The 21709-nt window shown below is 46.2% G+C and overlaps 1 protein-coding gene across 3 annotated transcripts in view; it reads right to left on the reverse strand.

Annotated features, from left to right (window-relative positions):
• The window catches only part of MTF1 (metal regulatory transcription factor 1), a 144160-nt gene extending 122843 nt beyond the window's left edge, over window positions 1-21317 (reverse strand). The window contains exons 1-2 of one of the 3 annotated variants that reach the window (XM_063954324.1): window positions 20627-21317; window positions 19818-20284 (exon numbers count right to left, since the gene is read on the reverse strand). In XM_063954324.1, the coding sequence (XP_063810394.1) occupies window positions 19818-20234 (417 nt within the window). In that variant the 5' untranslated portion in view covers window positions 20235-20284; window positions 20627-21317. Of the gene's footprint in view, window positions 1-19817 lie in introns of all 3 variants that reach the window. The other 2 variants (XM_063954326.1, XM_063954325.1) reach the window with 2 other exon arrangements.
• Between the last annotated feature and the right edge of the window lie 392 nt (window positions 21318-21709).

Consider the following 21709-nt stretch of genomic DNA (forward strand, 5'->3'; position numbering starts at 1 on the left):
ATCGGTCTCACCGAGCCGTCTGGCTTCGGTACCACAATAGTGTGGAATAATACCCCGTTCCCTGTTGCAGGAGGGGTACCTTGATTATCACCTGCTGGGAATACAGCTTGTGAATGGCTTCCAAAACGGCCTCCCTGTCAGAGGGAGACGTCGGTAAAGCCGACTTTTGGAAACGGCGAGGGGGAGACGTCTCGAATTCCAATATGTACTCTTGAGATATTACCTGAAGGATCCAGGGGTCTACTTGCGAGTGAGCCCACTGCGCACTGAAATTCATTGAGAACGGGCCCCCACCGTGCCTGAGCTTGTAAGGCCCTAGCATCATACTGAGGGCTTGGCAGAGGCGGGAAAGGGTTTCTGTTCCTGGGAACTGGCTAATCTCTTCAGCCTTTTTCCTCTCCCTCTGTCACGAGCAGAAAAGAGGAACCTTTTGTCCGCTTGCCAACAAAGGACTGCGCCTGATAATACGGCGTCTTATTTTGAGAGGCGACCTGGGGTACAAACGTGGATTTCCCAGTTGTTGCCGTGGCCACCAGGTCTAAAAGACCAACCCCAAATGTCCCTTTTCAAAGGCAATACTTCCAAATGCCGTTTGGAATCCGCATCACCTGACCATTTTACTGGTAGAATTGGACAACGCACTTATACTTGATGCCAGTCGGCAAATATTCCGCTGTGCATCATGCATATATAGAAATGCATCTTTTAAATGCTCTATAGGCAATAATATACTATCCTTATCTAGGATATCAATATTTCCAGTCAGGGAATCCGACCATGCCAACCCAGCACTGCACCTCCAGGCTGAGGCGATTGCTGGTCGCAGTATAACACCAGTATGTGTGTGAATACATTTTTGGATACCCTCCTGCTTTCTATCAGCAGGATCCTTAAGGGCGGCCATCTCATGAGAGGGTAGAGCCCTTGTTCTTACAAGCGTGTGAGCGCCTTATCCCCCCTAGGGGGTGTTTCCCAACGCACCCTAACCTCTGGCGGGAAAGGGTATACACCAATACTTTTTAAGAAATTATCAATTGTTATCGGGGGGAAACCCACGCATCATCACACACCTCATTTTATTTCTCAGATTCAGGAAAACTACAGGTAGTTTTTCCCTCACCGAACATCATACCCCTTTTTGGTGGTACTCGTATTATCAGAAATGTATAAAACATTTTCCATTGTCTCAATCATGTAACGTGTGGCCCTACTGGAAATCACGGTTGTCTCTTCACCGTCGACACAGGAGTCAGTATCCGTGTCGGCGTCTGTATCTGCCATCTGAGGTAACGGGCGCTTTAGAGCCCCTGACGGCCTATGAGACGCCTGGACAGGCACAAGCTGAGTAGCCGGCTGTCTCATGTCAACCACTGTTTTTTTATACAGAGCTGACACTGTCACGTAATTTTCAACAGTACATCCACTCAGGTGTCGACCCCCTAGGTGGTGACATCACTGTTACAGACACTCTGCTCCGTCTCCACATCATTTTTCTCCTCATACATGTCGACACAAACGTACCGACACACAGCACACACACAGGGAATGCTCTGATAGAGGACAGGACCCCACTAGCCCTTTGGGGAGACAGAGGGAGAGTATGCCAGCACACACCAGAGCGCTATATATATATATATATATATATATATATATATATATATATATATATATATATAGGGATAACCTTATATAAGTGTTTTTCCCCTTATAGCTGCTGTATGTTTTAATACTGCGCCTAATTAGTGCCCCCCTCTCTTTTTTTAACCCTTTCTGTAGTGCAGGGAAGAGCCAGGGAGCTTCCCTCCAACTGAGCTGTGAGGGAAAATGGCGCCAGTGTGCTGAGGAGATAAGGCCGCCGGAAAGGGGGCGGAGCCTATCTCCCGTTTTTCTGTATATTCTGGCAGGGGTTAAATGCATCCATATAGCCCAGGAGCTATATGTGATGTATTTTTTGCCATGTAAGGTATTTTTATCATGTTTTATTGCGTCTCAGGGCGCCCCCCCCAGCGCCCTGCACCCTCAGTGACCGGAGTGTGAAGTGTGCTGAGAGCAATGGCGCACAGCTGCAGTGCTGTGCGCTACCTTATTGAAGACAGGAACGTCTTCTGCCGCCGATTTCTCCGGACCTCTTCGCTCTTCTGGCTCTGTAAGGGGGCCGGCGGCGCGGCTCCGGGACCCATCCAGGCTGGGCCTGTGATCGTCCCTCTGGAGCTAATGTCCAGTAGCCAAGAAGCCCAATCCACTCTGCACGCAGGTGAGTTCGCTTCTTCTCCCCTTAGTCCCTCGATGCAGTGAGCCTGTTGCCAGCAGGTCTCACTGAAAATAACAAACCTAAACTAAAACTTTCACTAAGAAGCTCAGGAGAGCCCCTAGTGTGCACCCTTCTCGTCGGGCACAGAAATCTAACTGAGGCTTGGAGGAGGGTCATAGGGGGAGGAGCCAGTGCACACCAGTTAGTCCTAAAGCTTTCTTTAGATGTGCGCAGTCTCCTGCGGAGCCGCTATTCCCCATGGTCCTTACGGAGTCCCCAGCATCCACTTAGGACGTTAGAGAAATGTGAGTGATGGAACCTGTTGTAGAACTGTGTAAGCGAAAGATTGGGATAGTAATAATCCAACTCCAACACCTTTCCTGTTCCCATGCCTGGGGGTGTGTGTGAAGTGGAGGCCACCGTGTGACAGTGCTGCAGGGGAGGTCATGTTTCTGTAATAGCCAGCAGGCTGAACTTGTTAGATATGAAGAGGTGATGAACGGATGTTAATCTGTTAAAAACAGAGTGTGCATTCCATAAGTCACATTTTAGTGATTTGGAGGGTGATGGGAGACATGTGATGTTTATGAGGTTAGCTGTATTTCTATATTGCTGTGACTCAGGTGAATGTGAGTGGGGCAAGTGATTGGGGCCTGGATTAGGTGAAATGTCACAAGTCAATAGCAGTAAGAGAGAGAAATATGGTTGTAGGAGGTTTGTGAATGTTTTTATGGTGACCAGTTGTGGATGTTATTGTCAAAGTACAAAGATATGTAAAAACCTCATGAGTGATAATAAGAGGTGAGAGGATAATTGAGGTGGCAATGTGTACAGAGGGGTGGGTTGCAGGTAGAGTGAATGGTGTGATTGCTTTGGACAGAATACCATGGAATGCAATGAAGTACAACAATTTTGGGTGCATGGTGTGTTTGAGAAAGAAGGTATTTAGGCTAGAGCATGAATGTATGTGCCAGTTTAAGTTAAACATTCAAATACTCAATTACTAGTGTTGTTCAGCTGTTCATTCACAAACACTTAGGGGGTCATTCTGACCTGATCACACACTGCCGTTCATCACAGCACAGTGATCAGGTCAGAAGTGCGCATGCGCCGGTGCATGGCTGACAGCCAACGGCTGTCATTGCCTAGCGATCGCCTCTGCGTGATTGACAGGCAGAGGCGGTTGCTGGGCAGGAGGGGGCGGCACCGCGGGATTTGGCTGCCATTTTGTGGGCACGGTCCGGCCAACGCAGGCGTGGCCGGACCATTCGGAGGCGGCCCGCAGCGGCTGCGTGATGTCACACACAGCCACTGCGACCCGGGCAGTGACGACTAGCTCCCGGCCAGCACGCAAAAGCTGCGCTGGCCGGGAGCTACTCCTGACGCGCAAAAGCATTGCCGCTGTGCGATGCCTTTGTACTTCTGCGGGGGGGGGGGGGGCTGACATGCGGGGTGCCCCCCGCATGTCAGTGCGCCTGATCATAGCCCTGCTAAATTTTGCAGGGCTACGATCAAGTCTGAATTAGGCCTTAGTGTTATGAACAATTTGTGGATGTACGTTGACCAGCACAGGTGACCCGAGATTGCATGTAAGGAATACCATGGCGTATTAATACAGGCTACCAGTGAGTAAAAGGTTATGCTGATGAAAGGCGATAGATTACACTGTATTTGACAAGGCTAACAACAGCCCAATATATCTTCAATAACTATGTATTAATGAGTCAAATTTGAAGTACAAGTATTCATAATTGCATGCAAACCATGATAGCATTATATATATATATATATATATATATATATATATATATAGTGCTAAGCATAATTTGGTTGCATAGTGATCACAGAGTGAGGATTGCAGAGTAATATATACATACATTAGAAGTTGCAAAGAAATTCATATGTAGTTGTTTTAGGCATTTGATGTTTTCTTTCAGTTTTCGTCCACATTAAGTACAGGCTAAAAAACACTTATATTTCTTCACCCTGCCTATGTCAGCATTGTAGCCCTTAATATGTAGACCAAATGGGTTGTGTATGTGTGACCTCACCATACAGACGCCGGGATTTTGGCTTCAAGATGGCCAGCAAGGGGGGGGGGGGCTTGGACGGCGAGCGAAACGAAGCACCTTGCGGGCTCACTGCACTCGCCACGCTGCGGGCTCACTACAGGTTCTATTCCCTGCTCTATGGGTGTTGTGGACACTCACAAGTGGGAATAGTCCTTGTTAGTCAGCATTCTGACTATTGGGATTGTTAGGGGGTGGGATCCCGGCGGTCTCTTGACCGCCTGTCACACAGCTACATCACAACCAAATACCAAGTGTTTGAATGTTACCTGATTAAGGCCACAACTCACTACCCATGATCACCCACTGAGGGGTAGTGAGGGGAGCAATACATTTAAAACAAACAAATGCTGAGGGGAGAAGATACCATCACAGAATCACAAAAACACTAACATAGATCAGATTGTTTTTAAAATGATTTAACATTACCTAAGAATGCAGTAATATTAATTAAGCCCAATGTATCAGTGTCTGCTGGGAGCAGTAGTTCCAAATGACCCAAGAATGCAGTAATATTAACTAAGCCCAATGTATCAGTGCCTGCCTGTTTTTAAAAACTAGCAAGTGTAAATGAGAACTGTTCTTCACTACAAAGAGCTGCATTTAAGGAAACTATCTCACTGTGCCATTTGAGTGAACACTAGAGGACTATATACATTATATGGTGCTTATTGTATCCATCTAATATTCAGTGACACACATCAGTGCTATGGTATAAGAAGATTGGTGCTCAGCTATATCTTGAACTATAGTCAGGTCCATAAATATTGGGATATCGACACAATTCTCATATTTTGAGCTCTATGCACCACCACAATGGATTTGAAATGAACAAACAAGATGTGCTTTAACTGCAGACTATCTGCTTTAATTTGAGGGTATTTACAGCCAAATCAGGTGAACGGTGTAGGAATTAAAACGGTTTCTATATGTGCCTCCCACTTTTTAAGGGACCAAAAGTCATGGGACAATCGACTCAAAAGCTATTTCATGGAGAGGAATGGGCTATTTCCTCGTTATTTCATCATCAGTTAAGCAGGTAAAAGGTCTGGAGTAGATTCCAGGTGTGACATTTGCATTTGGAATCTGTTGCTGTCGACTCTCAATATGAGATCCAAAGAGTTGCCACTATCAGTGAAGAAAGCCATCATTAAGCTGAAAAATCAAAACAAACCCATCAGAGAGATAGCAAAAACATTAGGTGTGGCCAAATCAACTGTTTGGAACATTCTTAAAAAGAAAGAACGCACCAGAGACCTCAGCAACACCAAAAGACCCGGAAGACCACGGAAAACAACTGTGGTGGATGACAGAAGAATTATTTCCCTGGTGAAAAAAAAAACCCTTCACAACAGTTGGCCAGATCAAGAGCACTCACCAGGAGGTAGGTGTATATGTGTCAAAGTCAACAATCAAGAGAAGACTTCACAAGAGTGAATATAGAGGGTTCACCACAAGACGTAAACCATTGGTGAGCCACAAAAAACAGGAAGTCCAGATTAGAGTTTGCCAAACAACATCTAAAAAAGCCTTTACAGCTCTGGAACAACATCCTATGGACAGATGAGACAAAGATCAACTTGTACCAGAGTGATGGGAAGAGAAGAGTATGGAGAAGGAAGCATGGTGGTGGTAGTGTCATGGCGTGGGCATGTATGGCTGCCAATAGAACTGGTTCTCTTGTATTTATTGATAATGAGACTGCTGACAAAAGCAGCAGGATGAATTCTGAAGTGTTTCGGGCAATATTATCTGCTCATATTCAGTTAAATGCTTCAGAGCTCATTGGACGGCGCTTCATAGTGCAGATGGACAATGACCTGAAGCATACTGCGAAAGCAACCAAAGAGTTTTTTAAGGCAAATAAGTGGAATGTTATGCAATGGCCAAGTCAATCACCTGACCTGAATCCAATTGAGCATGCATTTCACTTGATGAAGACAAAACTGAAGGGAATATGCCCCAAGAACAAGCAGGAACTTAAGACATTTGCAGTAGAGGCCTGGCAGAGCATCACCAGGGATGAAACCCAGCGTCTGGTGATGTTTAGTTTGTCCCATTACTTTTGGTCCCTTAAAAAGTGGGAGGCACATATAGAAATTGTTGTTAATTCCTACACCGTTCACCTGATTTGGATGTAAATACCCTCAAATTAAAGCGGAAAGTCTGCAGTTAAAGCACATCTTGTTTGTTTCATTTCAAATCCATTGTGGTGGTGTATAGAGCCCAAAATATGAGAATTGTGTCGATGTCTCAATATTTATGGACCTGACTGTATATACTTGGAGAGCGCTCATACTTCTGTGCAATTATTCTGGTTCTATTCAAGATGAGCGTCTGATCGGTAAGTGTGTGCACTTACCTTGATCGGCCGCACAGGCGACGCAACGCTAGGGCCGCCGACGTGTTGGTGAGGTGTGTACCCAGCCTTACACAGAATTCTACATTTCTAGGCCTTGGTAATCTATATCAACTCTCTAACTTTCCCAAGTATCTCTAATTTATCTTAATATCTATCATTAGCAAAAGATGCCCTTAAAAATAAACGCACATAGGGGCGTGGCCTGACCTGCATCCTGTGTAGATGTGCCCTGTATGAGCTCCTGCCGGCCCTGCACCCAAAGTGCATATACCTCCGACTTCCCCCTCTGAATTTCCCCTCTGGCGAGTATCCACCGCGCCCAGGACCCGTGGAGGCTGGAGAGGTGCCCCCTGGCACTGCTTAACAGTTGAGGCCTCCGCTTCGTCCCGAAGCCGGGACCTCGAGTTTGGGGCCTACCCGGGCGCGGGCTCCGGGACAGGAACGCGCCGGGACCCCCGGCGGCTCCCCCATACCTCCAAGCCGGCTCATTCAGGGCCCCTCTCCTCCCCCAGACCATCGGGGACATCGGCGAGGATCAAGCTCCTGCTCCCTGCCCTCCGGAGCCGCGGCTGCGGCCTCCTCGTGATCGCATCCACCCCGGCGGCGGCCATCTTGCTACACCCGGCCCGCCGGTCACCTGCACACCCCTGCCCCCACGAGCCTGTCCTGCCTCCCCTGAGACCTCCTGCTACATAAATACCCCCTCAGTAGGGAAAACGAGGGGTCTGCTGCCGCTTTTGAAGCCCCCGGGAGTTGAGGCCTACACCAGCACCGGGATCCGGGGCCTAAATTAACTGCACACACCCGCCTGCTGAGCCCTGCCAGTGTGGAGGCCTGTTGGAGCCACTTATCTCCCCCTGCAGCTGTGGATGGCCTGGCTCCCTCCTCATACTCCTCGACCCTGCACAATACCGTGGGAACATCCCAGGAGGGGTGAGTGTTTGCCCAGGAGGGCACTGCCTGCCCGACCCCTGTGACGCTGTGCTGCCAGCTGCTGTCTGGGTACCTGGCTCCCCCTCTCCCTTGCTCGCTGGAGACCTGCCCTTCGGCACTGCTGGAGGGTGATGACCGGTTGCCGGGCCTCTGGTGATGCCGTTCTTCTGATGTAGTCCAGACCGTTTACACACCACCACCTTTGAACTCTCTGCTTACCTAACCTTCACCATATATTCTCCGGGATCCATCGCTTCAGAATGCCGCCGAAAAAGGTTAAAGCGGTGCTCCCTCCTAGAGTATCTTTTCCGTCTCAGAAAGCAGCTTCTGCCCCCTCTACTGCACGGAAGTCCCCAATAGCCACCTCTGCGACAGACCCTCCCTGCAGTCCTGCTTCTGTTCCTGGTTTCGACCCGGAATCCGACGCCCCTCTCACGGTCAAAACTCTGTATCAGGCTCTATCAGCGTTTAAAACAGAGCTGACTCAAGACCTCACAGCGGCTGTCCGAGAGGTTAAGACAGAACTGCATGCTATAGGGGAACGCACAGACCATCTGGAACGGAAAGTCGAGGAATTGGTCTCGTCTCACAATGACCTCATAGCGGCTCATGATCAACAGCAGAATGACCTGGAGGCGTTCAAATTCAAGATTGCAGATATCGAGGACAGATCTCGGCGCAATAATATCAAGATCCGAGGCATTCCCGACTCCGTGCAAAATTCCGAGCTGGAAGATTACGCCACCGCGTTATTTAGGAAGCTCTTGCCCAGGGCTGACCCCAGGGAGCTGCTTATAGACAGGATCCATAGACTACCTAAACCACGCTCTGTTCCCCCTTCGCTCCCGCGAGATACGCTCATGAGAGTGCACTTCTTCACGACGAAAGAACGCATCCTAAAGGCGGCAAGGGACTCGGATTCTGCTACGCTTGGTGGATTACAACTCTTTCCGGATTTCTCGGCTTTGACTTTGGCTAAAAGACGTTCGTTTATCCCTGTTACCCTGGCGCTTCGTGACCAAGAGATCAATTATCGATGGGGTTTTCCGGTGAAGCTCATCATCTTCTATGAAAATAAATCCTACACGGTTGCCTCATTGGAAGCTGGAGTCAAGCTGCTATCGGAGTGGGATATCCCTGTCACGCTGCCGCCTGGATCCAAGAAACAGTCAACCCTTCAATCGGAGTGGATCGTCGCCTGAAGTCGTCACTGTAAACTTGGACTTTGAATGTGGACGTTATGCTGTTCTGTTCTAACAGATAGGTCTTAGCCTTTCGCCTAGACGCGGCCACGTGAGTCACCCTGTTAGTAGTTGTAATGCTGGAGTCCCGGCTCCGTGCTCATGGTTTAGTTCATTAGTGCATGCATATATGTTCTCTGTTGTCTTTACATGGTTGGTAGGCATATTTGTATCTGTACATGTCTCTTTTTTTTCCCCTTCATCTAGGTTCCCCCCCGTTAATGTACTACTGCATTTTTTTGTTTTCCTTGCAGTAGTTACACCGACCCGATGTACTGGGTCGTTTTGGTTTGTTCTTACCCTTTCTCCCCTCGTTATTCCCTCCCTCCCTCTCCCCCCCCCCCTCTCGCGACACTCTAACTAACTGTATGAGACAAAATAATTTCTTATATGTATACCGAATTATCTCACCACTCATGGCGTGCTTTAGATCGCCTCGATGATCCAGGTTCTGTCCATGAACGTTAAGGGGTTAAACTCCCCTAATAAGCGAAGGTTAGCATTGGACTATTTTGCTAGGCACAAGGCAGATGTTATTGCGCTGCTGGAGACGCACTTTTCGTCCTTAGCGCCCCCTACGTTTAAAGACCACAGGTTCCCTATCGGTTATTTTGCAAACGGCCCCTTTAAGAGGAATGGTGTAGCTATATTGTTTAAAAACTCTGTTTCCTTCACTTTACACTCCCAAGTTGCCGATAAAAATGGCCGTTATCTTATCTTGAGTGGCCTTTTAAATGACAAACCTGTTACCTTGGTTTCAGCTTATGCCCCTAACTCAAACCAAGTGGCCTTTTTACGTAAACTATGTTTAGTTATCCAGAGGAACCGTACAGGCTCGCTCCTTCTCATGGGGGACTTCAATCTGGTCCTTGACCCTAGATTGGACAGGTCTCCCAGGCCTTCCCCTTCTCCATTAGCCTCCTCCAACGCCCCATGCTTAGCCTTCCGCAATCTCCTGGCTGAATTTGACCTCTACGATATTTGGCGAGTGCAAAATCCAACGGGCCGTGAGTACACATACTATTCTCCCGTTCACAACTCCTATTCCCGCATTGATTTTTTGTTTTCTGATAAATGGACCCTCCAATTTACCAGATCCGCGGATATCCTTCCAATAACCTGGTCAGATCATGCCCCGCTGTTTCTTAAATGGGATCTTAATAGTCAGCATGCCCCGACCTTGGAGACTCCCTCCTCACTTACTGGCCAACCCCGTATCTAAAAAAATTATAGTTGACAGCATCATGTCCTACTTGGAATTTAATTCTCCTTCGGACACGTCCACTATGAACTTCTGGTGCGCACTGAAGGCTGTTGCTAGAGGCGCGGCGATACAGGCAGGAGCCCACCTTAAGAAACTACATCAACAACGCTTGAATGATTTGGAGCGTAAATTAAAGGAACTGGAGGGGAAAAACCAAGCTCGACCTTCGAGATCTCACCAGAAAGAGTTAGCTGAAATTAGGTCCCAGCTTCAGACATTGCTTATGGTGCGTACCCAGGCCTCATTAAACAGGATGCGGCAGAAATTTTACCTGGCAGGGAATAGACCGGGAAAACTGCTTGCTCGTAAGCTTAGAGCGCAACAAGCTAGGAATAGAATTAAGCTTATTATGTCCCCAACAGGCACCAAAATATCTAACCCTTTGGAGATATCAAATCAGTTTGCTGACTTTTATTCCCAACTTTATAATCTCTCGACTGACCCTTCTACCCCGCAGCCCACTCTTCCCTCTATCAACTCCTTCCTTGCTGATTTGAAACTTCCCTCCATTACCGACGACCAATTAGAAGTGCTGAATGCCCCCTGGTCCACCGCAGACACGTTAAGGGCGATTAAATCCCTCCCTAAAGATAAAGCGCCAGGCCCAGATGGCTTTATAAATGATTTTTATGTTTCACTCCAGGACCTCCTGGCTCCATCCCTGGTAACAGTGTATAATGAAATCACTTCTCAGGGCACGCTCCCAACGGAGATGCTGGAGGCTCGCATTGTCACGATCCCTAAACCAGGTAAGGACTTGACTTCTTGCCAGAACTACCGCCCCATCGCGCTGTTAAACGGAGACATTAAAATATATGCTAAATTAATAGCTTACCGACTGAACGCCCTCCTCCCCTCCTTGATACACCCCGATCAGGTCGGATTTATCCCTGGTAGACAAGCGTCTGATAATACCCGTAGAGTATTCAACCTCGTAGACTCCATAACCCGTGAACAGGGCCTCCTCCTGTTGTCCTTAGATGCGGAGAAGGCTTTCGACCGCATAAACTGGACCTACATACGGGAAGTACTATTGAAATTTGGCTTCCGCGACCGTATCCTGTCATCCATACTAGCCCTGTATAGCTCGCCCTCGGCCCGGGTCTTTAGTAATGGTTTCCTCTCTTCCCCCTTCCCAATTTACAATGGCACGCGTCAGGGCTGCCCCCTCTCCCCTCTCATTTTTGTCCTGGCGATTGAGCCTTTGGCAGCTAAGATTCGAGCAGACCCACAATTTCCAGGACTCCAACTCGGCACCGTCCCCCATAAACTATGTTTATTTGCAGATGATGTTCTTTTATTTGTAACTGACCCCTGCCCCTCACTCCCTCATTTACACAATATTTTAGATAGGTACTCTGCAGCGTCCTACTACAAATTAAACACAACTAAAACTGACGCCCTGCCTATAAATCTCTCCCATTCCGTGGCCCCCCTGCGTACTAAATACCCTTACAATTGGCAAACAACCTCGATAAAGTATTTGGGTATCCACATCCCCCCGTCCTCCTCTTCTATATTTGACGTTAACCTCCCCCCTTTACTGACTGCGCTACAACTGTCCACCAAATCGTGGCTCAATTATGAGATATCATGGCTGGGACGCCTGGCCGCCTTTAAAATGTCGTTGCTTCCCAAACTAATGTTTCTGTTTCGCACAATCCCCTTTGTCTTCCCCAAGAAATATTTAGACAAGGCTACCACTATCCTCACCAATTATGTCTGGGCTTCGCGACAGTCTAAATTGTCCCGCGCCAGGATGTCATTACCTAGGAGAGTTGGTGGCCTCGACATGCCTAACCTTTCTCTATACCAAGAAGCTTGCCTCTTGGCTCAGATTAAAGCTATTACTAGTGATGCACACTCGGAGTGGACGTGTTTAGAGGGACTAACCTGCCCCAGGTTCCCCTTGAGGGACCGCTTTTGGCTACCTAAATCTATGCGACCCTCGGATCTACGCCTTCTCCCCTCAACCCGAGCCACTCTACAGGTCTGGGATAAACTGACCATCGGCTTATCCTCTCCCCTCCACACATTGCCTCGAATTTCCCTACGCACAGTAACCGCCCTAATCCCTAATCTTAATTTGACAGGTTGGCGTTCTAGGGGGATCGGCCTACTGGGAGACCTGTTCAATGGGCCCGTGCTTAGCTCCTTCTCTACCATCCAAGAACGCTTTGCTTTACCTGAATCTGAGAGGCTCAGATACTATCAAATACAACATTGGTGGAACAGTCTACACCTTACCCCCTCCCCACTGCATCCTACTATGTCTCAGGCCCTGGGTCGTCTTTCTAAGGATGCTTCGGCAGGTGAGATCTCCTTTTGGTACAAGACACTACAAGCATTAGTTCCCGTTCTTAAAACTAGAGCCCAAATCAGGTGGGAGGTAGATATTGGCTGTACCCTTACCGAACCCCAAGGGCAACACATTTTTATGTCATCCTTTACTATGTCTAAATGCCTAAATCATTCCGAGATGCACGTCAAGTTATTGCATAGGTTATATCTCACACCCGATAGGTTGCACACGATTTGGCCTGCATGCTCGAAGTTTTGCTGGCGCCTCTGCGGTGAGGTGGGCCATCTTTTTCATATTTTTTGGACCTGCCCCTCTATTAAGTTGTACTGGGTCGAGGTGTTTGGGCTAATTAATAAAGTACTTAGACTCACCCTGTCCCCCACCCCCCTCATCGCTTTACTAAATGTCTACCCGCGCTCCGTGGGTGCTAATTTACAATATGTTTTAGGTCACATTTGCCTTGCAGCCCGTGCTGCCTTGGCTCAGAATTGGAAACAATCTATACCCCCCCCCCCCCCCCCCCTTAATGAGTCATACATAAAATTCAGAAGCAATTCTTGATGGAGACTGAGTATATGCCTTGCTCCCTTTCTGCCAAGTCCCCTCTAATGCGTTGGAAGCCTTGGCTGCTTTTTACCACAGAGGGTGAGGGAGCCAACTTGGTACGGCGATCTTCCTCCCCGGACATTCACCCTGAGCCTGGGACCGCACGGTGCTCTTGGTTGCAATTTGCATTATTGTGGACTCAATGTTTCTTTTTTCTCCATTCTGTACGCCCCACTGCATTACGTCCATTGTACTCCTTCTGATACACGTCTGATCGATTTTGAAAAGTATGTATAAGTATACAAATTGTCTCTCCTATGTATTTACTGCTCCCCCTTCCCCCCCTCCCCTTTTCTTCTTTCTGTAACCCTGTTTTGCATAACAAAAAAATCTGAATAAAAATCATTGATGTTAAAAAAATAAAAAAAATAAACGCACATTCATTTTGTGAATCCTGAAAAAAGAAATCGTAGCCTTTTCAAAAGAAATATAAACAGGAAGATTTACTTAATATGGAAATGACAAAAACATGACTTGTCTTCAGCTTTGAGAACTGAAACCGCAATAGAAGATTGTGAAAAAAGCCTGCACTGTACAATTAAACTTTATTATATTGTTTTTATTTTATTGTACTATAAGACAAGTCTGAATGGAGTTTACCTATCACCAGAATGAATTAATGATATCTTAATGATACTACCAGACAACACCCCACCTCTCCTGTGAAAGAGAAACACTTCTGGCTTATCATTAATGACCCACCCTCTTGTTGTGCAACAGTAGAAAAACACAGTGCACAGTCACAGTGAAAAAAGCTGAGAGAAACAAAAAAAAAAAAAAATTTACAAATAGTCTCTTACAGCAGTTTGCTAGAAGCAATGAAAATGCAGCTATTTAGCTGAAGTTAACACAGAAGCTGCGATTTCATAAATTCAGATGAGGAGGAAAATATCCCATTGTATATTTCTAGCCTCTTTAGTTACAGAATAGAAGACCGAGGTCATAGGGCTACCATTCAGGAGACTTCCGCCCCCCTCCAAAACAAAATAGACTTGGGGGTGCAATATTATTCTCAATGCACCATGTACATTTTGGCTAATTCTATAGCCCGCTACGAGATAAGCAGAAATCGGGATTGTTCAGCAATAAAAGAAAAAAAAAAAAAAAAACGTTTATGCAAGAACTGGAAAAAAAAAACAATTGACAGAAACTTTGTAATTGTGACCCAAAGGATACTTGGAAAATACAGCTATTTAGAAAGAAGAAATATGGCCAGTATAAATAGAACTAGCTTCCATACCTACTCATAACTCACTTCATACCAACATTAGTTAGCTGGGAACCCATCATATTTGGACAGGTGTTCTTCCTCCCCTATACCTACAACCTTGTAAAATATAATTTACACAAAAGAAGCATGATCTTTCTGTCATAAGAGCAAAAACTTTTTTTTAGCTTTATTTTAAAGTAAATTTGTGTATGATTAATAGCTCTTTCCTGAATTTGAAACACTTACGGCCTCATTCAGGTTGGATCGCAGTGTGCGATCCAACTGTAAAAAATACGAAAAAGATGCGGGCGACAGAGAAACGAGGGAGGCGACAGAAAAACAGTGGGCATGATTGAAAACATGGCGGCAGACCTCCTGTGGCAGTAGGCAACCTTAATTTCTGCTAATCAGCAGAAATTGAGCTGCGATCGCAATTTCTGCTTGCTGAAGGGGGGGAGGCGGCGCAAGAGCATACTGGGCATACACACTGCCCAATATGAGCCGATGTGAGCAATATGTTGGTCCAATACGACAGATCAGACGACATATCGCTCAGTGTATACCCAGCATTAGCGTTATGAATCCTTACAAAAATTAATCTCGAATTTGGAAAATGTAAAAAAAAATTTTAACTGGGTACTTTTTGTTAAATATAAATTTACCAGTTTTCCAGAAGAGAAATAAAAATGAGACTTACACATATCTGTTATCATATACAGTATACTAAAAAAATATGAACGTAAATCTAACAAAGAAGCAATAACTACGATTGTGGCATTAGAGCTGGTGGTAAGTACAGTAGATGTAAATAAAAAAAAAGTCTCACAAGAAAAACCTATTGTGAAAAACTTGTTTTCCAGGTAGTTTTGTGGACAGTTTAACGTCACTACATAACCTCAAGATACATATTTACTACATAAAATTTGAGGAAAAATGTATGCCCCTAGTTTGCTGTAGTAGAGGGGGTTATAATAATCCATCCATAATATGGTGCCAGGGAAACCATGCCAGATTAAATAACTTGCCGAGGGATCCGGTCTGAAGATCGACACTGCCTAGGTCGACAGTGTTTAGGTCGACCACTATAGGTAGACAGTCACTAGGTCGACAGGGTTGGAAGGTCGACCGGGTATCTAGGTCGACATGAGTTTTTCCACATCTTTTTTCTTACTTTTTCATACTTAACGATCCACGTGGACTACTATTGGAACGGTAATCTGTGCCCGAAGCATGGCGAGCGAAGTGAGCCATGCGAGGGGACACAGTGTACTAATTCAGCTTCCCGGTCACTGCAAGCAGAAAACGACACCAAAAAAAAAAAAAAAAAACACTTATGTCGACCTTTTGACCTGTCAACCTAGTGACTGTCGACCTAAACACTGTCGATCTAATGATCCACACCTCTTGCTGAATAAAAGACATGTGCCTAATGCTGGGTACACACTATTCAGATGATAATTGGCTGATTGGCTCGGATAATTGGATAGTGTCTATTCAGGAGCGTTGGAGTGTTTGAAGGCAATATGGCTTCAAATGTTCCCAACCTTCCATTCAAGAGATGAAAGCGAAGTACACAGCAAGACATTTTCATGTGTATGGGTGAACACAGTACCCGGCTTTAGATAAAAAGGGAAACTTTTGTCCACCACCTCACATTTTCATGTGATAATTATGAAACACAGCAACAACTAGAGGGCAGGGCTATTTTAAAGGACTGATCATATAAGAGTCCAGCGGCCGGGATGCCGGTCGTCAGTATATCGACAGCGGCATCCCAGCCACCAGTATACCGGCAGCAGGGCGAGCACTAGAAAGCCAGCTGGACTCGCCAGAGGTTATATTCTCCCTCTATGGGTGTCGTGGACACCCACAGAGGGAGAATAACCTGTGGCGCTGGAATAGCCTGTGGCAGCATTTCACCGCTAGTTGTGATTCCGGCGTCGACATTGTGACCTCAGGGATCCCGACTAGCGGTATTGTAACCGCTTCACTCATATAACACGCTCAGTATACTCACAACTGCTCCCTACAATGCACACAATAAAAGATATTATAGAACTATCAGAGAACATTTTTGCTTCATACAGCTATGATCATGCGAGGATCACACAAAAAGCCAGGTATATTACAAATGCCGCTTTAAATACTTTAATCATGCAACACTGTCAAATATTTGCTTTTGAATAATATAAAATCTTGCCCAAGAGTACCCTTGTTTTGTTCATAGAAAAATACTGTATAATAACCACATAGCAATTATTTTTATATAATACTCAGCCTGGTATTTTTGTGCCTCGTAATTTAAAGTAGGTTACACACCTTCTAACATAAATTAATCAATGACAGCAACCACCACACCCTTATTTACCAGAGAATAGTCAACGTGACCCATTTTGTCCTGAAAATATGTATCTGCTCCTTAAAACCTGTTTCACACATGGGACCCGGGAATTTGCAGGGTCTAGCAAGGCGGCAAATTCCCGGGTCTCATCTCTGTGACCCTGGTTGGGAGCAGGGTCGTGGACCTGGGACTTAGTCCTGGGTCGTATGCTTTCACACATGCAGAAATCCATGGTTGCTGTGTGCGCACGTGCAATAACCCGGGATTTAGCTGCATGTCTGAAAGCGGCATTACTCATCACCACCTTTCTGACTTCATTAACCTGGACACAATTATACCCCTTTTCTACTGACCTGATAATCCTGGGTTATTGCACAGCTTCCGAGGGTTTAGATCAGTGGAAAAGGGTTCACCCGGGTACCTAGCAGGATTTTACCCAGGAAGGACCCGGGTGAGCTACAGTGTACACAGGTAACCCGGGTCATTCAACCCAGGACCAGTTTACAGGATCAGGAGAGACGCTTTCCTGTTGCAAGGAGATGACATCATCTCCAAGCGCCGGCCCTGCACCTGTGTGCAGTGTGAATGGAGCCGATCCGAGAATCGACAACGGGGTGAACACGGGGCGGTCCTCGGTCTGACCCAATTTGGAACTGTGTTCCAAATCTCAGGCCAGACCTGGGACTTAAGTGGAAAAGAGATATCAGTTACCTTGGGCTTTTTCTTTGACTCCAGGTTAACTCAGTGACGTCAGCGCAATATACAGGGCAAACCAAAACTTGTAGAATGAAATGAGTCAGGAGTATGTCTCTGCTGGATACAGAGAAAGACACAGTACTGCTTATGCAGGTCATACAGCAGCACCACAATTCTCTAATTCATGATCAAAAACGCCAAAATCGGCAGCCATTAATGATTGACGATTGGTTGGGGAACCAGGAAATTCTGCATGTTAAAAATTTGCCTGTCCTAATAATTTTTTAGTATTAACTGGTAAATCGAGGAAATACGACATTTTGGATTTCCAACCCCCGCATCAGCAGAACAGGAAATTGGGGAAATTCATCTCAAGGTGGGTACACACTACCTGACGGCAGACCGGCAGCGATGGATGGCTATATCGTTGAACGATATAGCGTTCAACAATATAGTGCGTACACACTGAATGTTATCGCTCAACGATAACGTTCAGTGACATCATCGCCGCCATTCCCAAACATGCAGCTCAGCCCGACATTGACGGGTTGAGCTACAGGTCAGCTCAATATTGATGACTGCTGAGCGACGTGTGGGAGCGTGCATCATTCATCAATCTGACTCCCATACACACAGGCCGATTTCAAGCTAAAAATAAAATGACAACGACATAAAATGTCGTTATCGTTTATTTCTTTGTGCAGAAATCGGCTAATGTGTAGGGACCTTCAGATATAGGCGTCATCAGAGGAAAGGTTTATTACTTACAAGGATGTAACAGAGACGCCAGATAACAGTATGTGTTGGCTGGTTTCGTGACAACAAATACTTGCTCAGCATGTTGTATTAAGTACAAACAATCCAGTACCATAGTTATTGAATAGGAAGAGACAATGCTGCAGAATGTCCCAAACTATGGCAATTTAACTGTTGACCTGTCTTTAAACTGTGGGAATATCTAACTTTGCAAACTCATAAAAAGAGGCGTGACGCTGCATTGTACACAGTTATTGAAATATAGAAAAAATTATTGTTTTGTAGAACAGGGAACAATTTCCAAACATATACCTATAGAATTTTTGAATGTGAAAAGAGTATTTTCAAACGATTATCCCTACTATGTACTTAGGGCCTAATTCGGATTCGATCGCTGCTGTGCGTTTTCACGCAGCAGGCGTTCAAATCTGAACTGCGCATGCACTGCAATGCGCCAGCCGGCTACAACGGGCATCGCCGGTCAGCGACAGGATGGTGCAAATGATCCATTCGCTCGGGCGTATGCAAGTAGACTGACAGGAAGAGGCCGTTTGTGGGTGGCAACTGACTGTTTTCAGGGAGTGTCCGGAAAAACGCAGGCAGACTCTAGCGTTTTCAGGGAGGGTGTCTGACGTCAGATGCGGCCCCGATCATCAGGATCCTGTCGCAGAGTAAGAATAACTCCTGGGCTGCGCAGAGACTGCACAAAATTAGTTTGTGCAGCTCTGCTACACGTGCAATCGCACAGCAAAAATACACTCCCCCTGTTGGCGGCGACTATCTGATCCCAGGGCAGGAAAAAACTATGTCTAGTGATCAGATCTGAATTACCCCCTAAATGTATTGCATGTCTATGCAAGGAATCTTTCACATTTTTGAGAGACTCCTCCTGGAAAGCTGCATCTGCTCAGTGTCACTGTCTAAAGCTGGACGGAGGCTTGCTGAAAGGAATCACAAGATCCCCTACTCCAAATATGGCTTCATAGGCATAAAACCATTTACATCATATCAGAAGCATGGTATATATGGCAGAGGTTCTCAAAGAATCACGGTGCCCTAGAATATCAGAATTTTTTTCACGGCATCCCTAGGACAAAGGTTTCTTATTGAGAAATTTAGAAATATTAAATTAAGTAAATTATGTTTATATGTCATCCTTAGGTTAAGTTGTGTGGTGAGGGACAAGATTTGCTTCTGTTTTTCCACATATTTTATGATTGACAGCCACCAGCCCTGGTTTTGCCCATTACATTGACCATCAATAATTTTTATTAATTGGTCCTGGACCAACAACCAAGGGCACCCCTGCAAGTGTCCTGAGGCACCCCAGGGTGCCACAGCACACAGTTTGAGAACACTCGTATAGGAGTCAGCCCGCAGTTCCCACTGACAATAAGAGGAAATGCTGTCTGCAGTAGCTAACCTTTTGCAAGAGATGCATTATGCTGTTATTACATAGCGGTTATAAATAAAATTATGCAGAAAATACAATTTCTGCGTAATTTTATTCAAATTAGCTTGACATACAGGGCTCCAAGTGTGGGTGTTTGTGGCACATTTGTGCTCCTATAAATTAAAGGTTACTCAGGTAGGATGAATCATGTTTCTGTAACTCAATTATTATTATGGCACCCTATCTTGACCAAGAAAACTGTAGTCAAATACTTGTACAATTGACTTCATTTAAGTATAAGAAGTCACATAGTAAATTAGTGCGGTAACACATATCTTTTCAATGGCACTCTGTAGTTTACGACAGAGTGATGTTCTCCTAGAATCCACCTACCTCTTTTTGCTTGGTTTCTGGACACTCAGAGTGTAAAGTCAGAGTAGCCCCTTCGATATTTCTGGGCATGGGAGTTGACCCAGGATTAATTGTAAAATGGATCTGGTCTGGTGAAATGATGTGCTGAACATAGCCTTGAGACATTGCATCTTGCTCAGACATAAGCAAGAGGCCTTCCTCATTGGCAGCATCAAGGAAAGGTAAGTTAATTCCAACATTACTTTCATCTTCCTCGTCGTCATCATCATCTTCATCTGAGGGTCGATGGTCCTGCTCTATGAGCACAGTTGTTGTATCATACACAGTGCCAGTCTCACGCCCCCCTTTTTCCAGAAACCACTTCCTCATCTTCTCATCTGGGCACATGCCATCCTCCTCCAGAGATATCAGGGCCAGTTCTGGACTGTTTTCACCCATGATTATAAAAAAAATATTCTTAAAGCTGGAAAAGGTTGACTGTCTAACAACTAAAAAAAATAAAATATGTCACAAGACATCTGTACAGTAACAATAAAAATTTTTTAGAACACTTTAGAAAATATTTTCAAAAAAACATGTTTACAATTGTGAGGAAATGTTGTGCTCCTTGCATGATTTGCTGTATTTGTCCAAAATAGTGGAGCAGGAAGGGGTTTCAGTATTCTGTCACATATTAAAGTGTGTTTTATTTTGCAGCAACAATTATGAATGACTGGGGTTGTGCTCCCTGTGACCTATATATGAGTTATATGGAACCTAAATTATCTATAGCTCAGTTTTACACAGTGTTTTTCTTTTTCCTTCATCAGAAACAACTCTGTTACACGTACCCAAGCAGGGGCACTCTCACAGGGCAGACTGGGCATCAGGAAGCAGCTGACAAAGGACATAGTGACTCGGGAACCCGGCCTCCTCTCCTATGGGCTATATACACAGTATGGGAGGAGGGGGACGTGCTGCTGCCTGCTGCTGATCAGTAACTGGGAGCTGTGATCCCCGGTATCGCCACATGTGTGTGTCCGGGGCTCAGCACAGCTCCAAGATCAGGGGACGGAGGGGTCCCACGTCCACCGGGCGGCCGTTCCTCTCCATAGAGATTGCTAGGTCCTCCCCCAGGGGCTGGGGCAATCAGTGTACATGTAGGGGACACCGCAGGCACTTGCTGCTCTCTGGCCTCTCCTGGCCCCAGGGAAATGGCTGCGAGTGTAGCGGAGGTGCCCAGCAGTGCCGGTGAAGGGGCAGCAGGTAAGAGACTGGCAGCGGAGACAGACGCTGATCCCTGGCCTTGTCCCGGTGTCCACCAGCTCGGAAGGGGATCTAGTCTCTACCGTCCTCAGCTCATGCCCGAAAAGCGCCACTTCCTGATCCGCTTCTTCTTCCTCCTGGATGCTGGAATATACGGAGAGCCGAGAGGTACAAAACTAAGGTAGATGCTAGAATCAAGTGGGCTAAGGGACCTTTTCCGTAAGGGGGAGGAGTTACGACGCAAGGGGGAGGAGCTAGGCCAGCGGGATAGTTCCTCTACTATCCACGCCACCAACTATTACCTTTAGTAATTAGGTGGTGAGCGAAGCGGAGCGGAGCGAGCCACCGTGCCCGAAGCGTGGCGAGCGAAGCGAGCCCGCGAGGGTACTTTTCGGGTACCCTGTTCGCCCGTAGCTCCTCCCCCTGGTGACGTAGCTCCTCCCCTCAATACGTCACAAGGTCCCTTCAGCCCCTCCGATATAGAACCAACCGTACAACTAACTGCGATCACTTAGATCATGTGATAGAGGAGACACAACACGTGACGTGAGGCGTCTCTCTGGTAACATGGAGGGATTGACACATTGGAGATGCAATGCCAATCCATACTGTCACAGCGCCACCTATGGATGCTGTTTGCACAGCACAACACATATATCGCATAGTTG

This window comes from Pseudophryne corroboree, chromosome 2, assembly GCF_028390025.1.
Source record: "Pseudophryne corroboree isolate aPseCor3 chromosome 2, aPseCor3.hap2, whole genome shotgun sequence".
NCBI lineage: Eukaryota > Metazoa > Chordata > Amphibia > Anura > Myobatrachidae > Pseudophryne > Pseudophryne corroboree.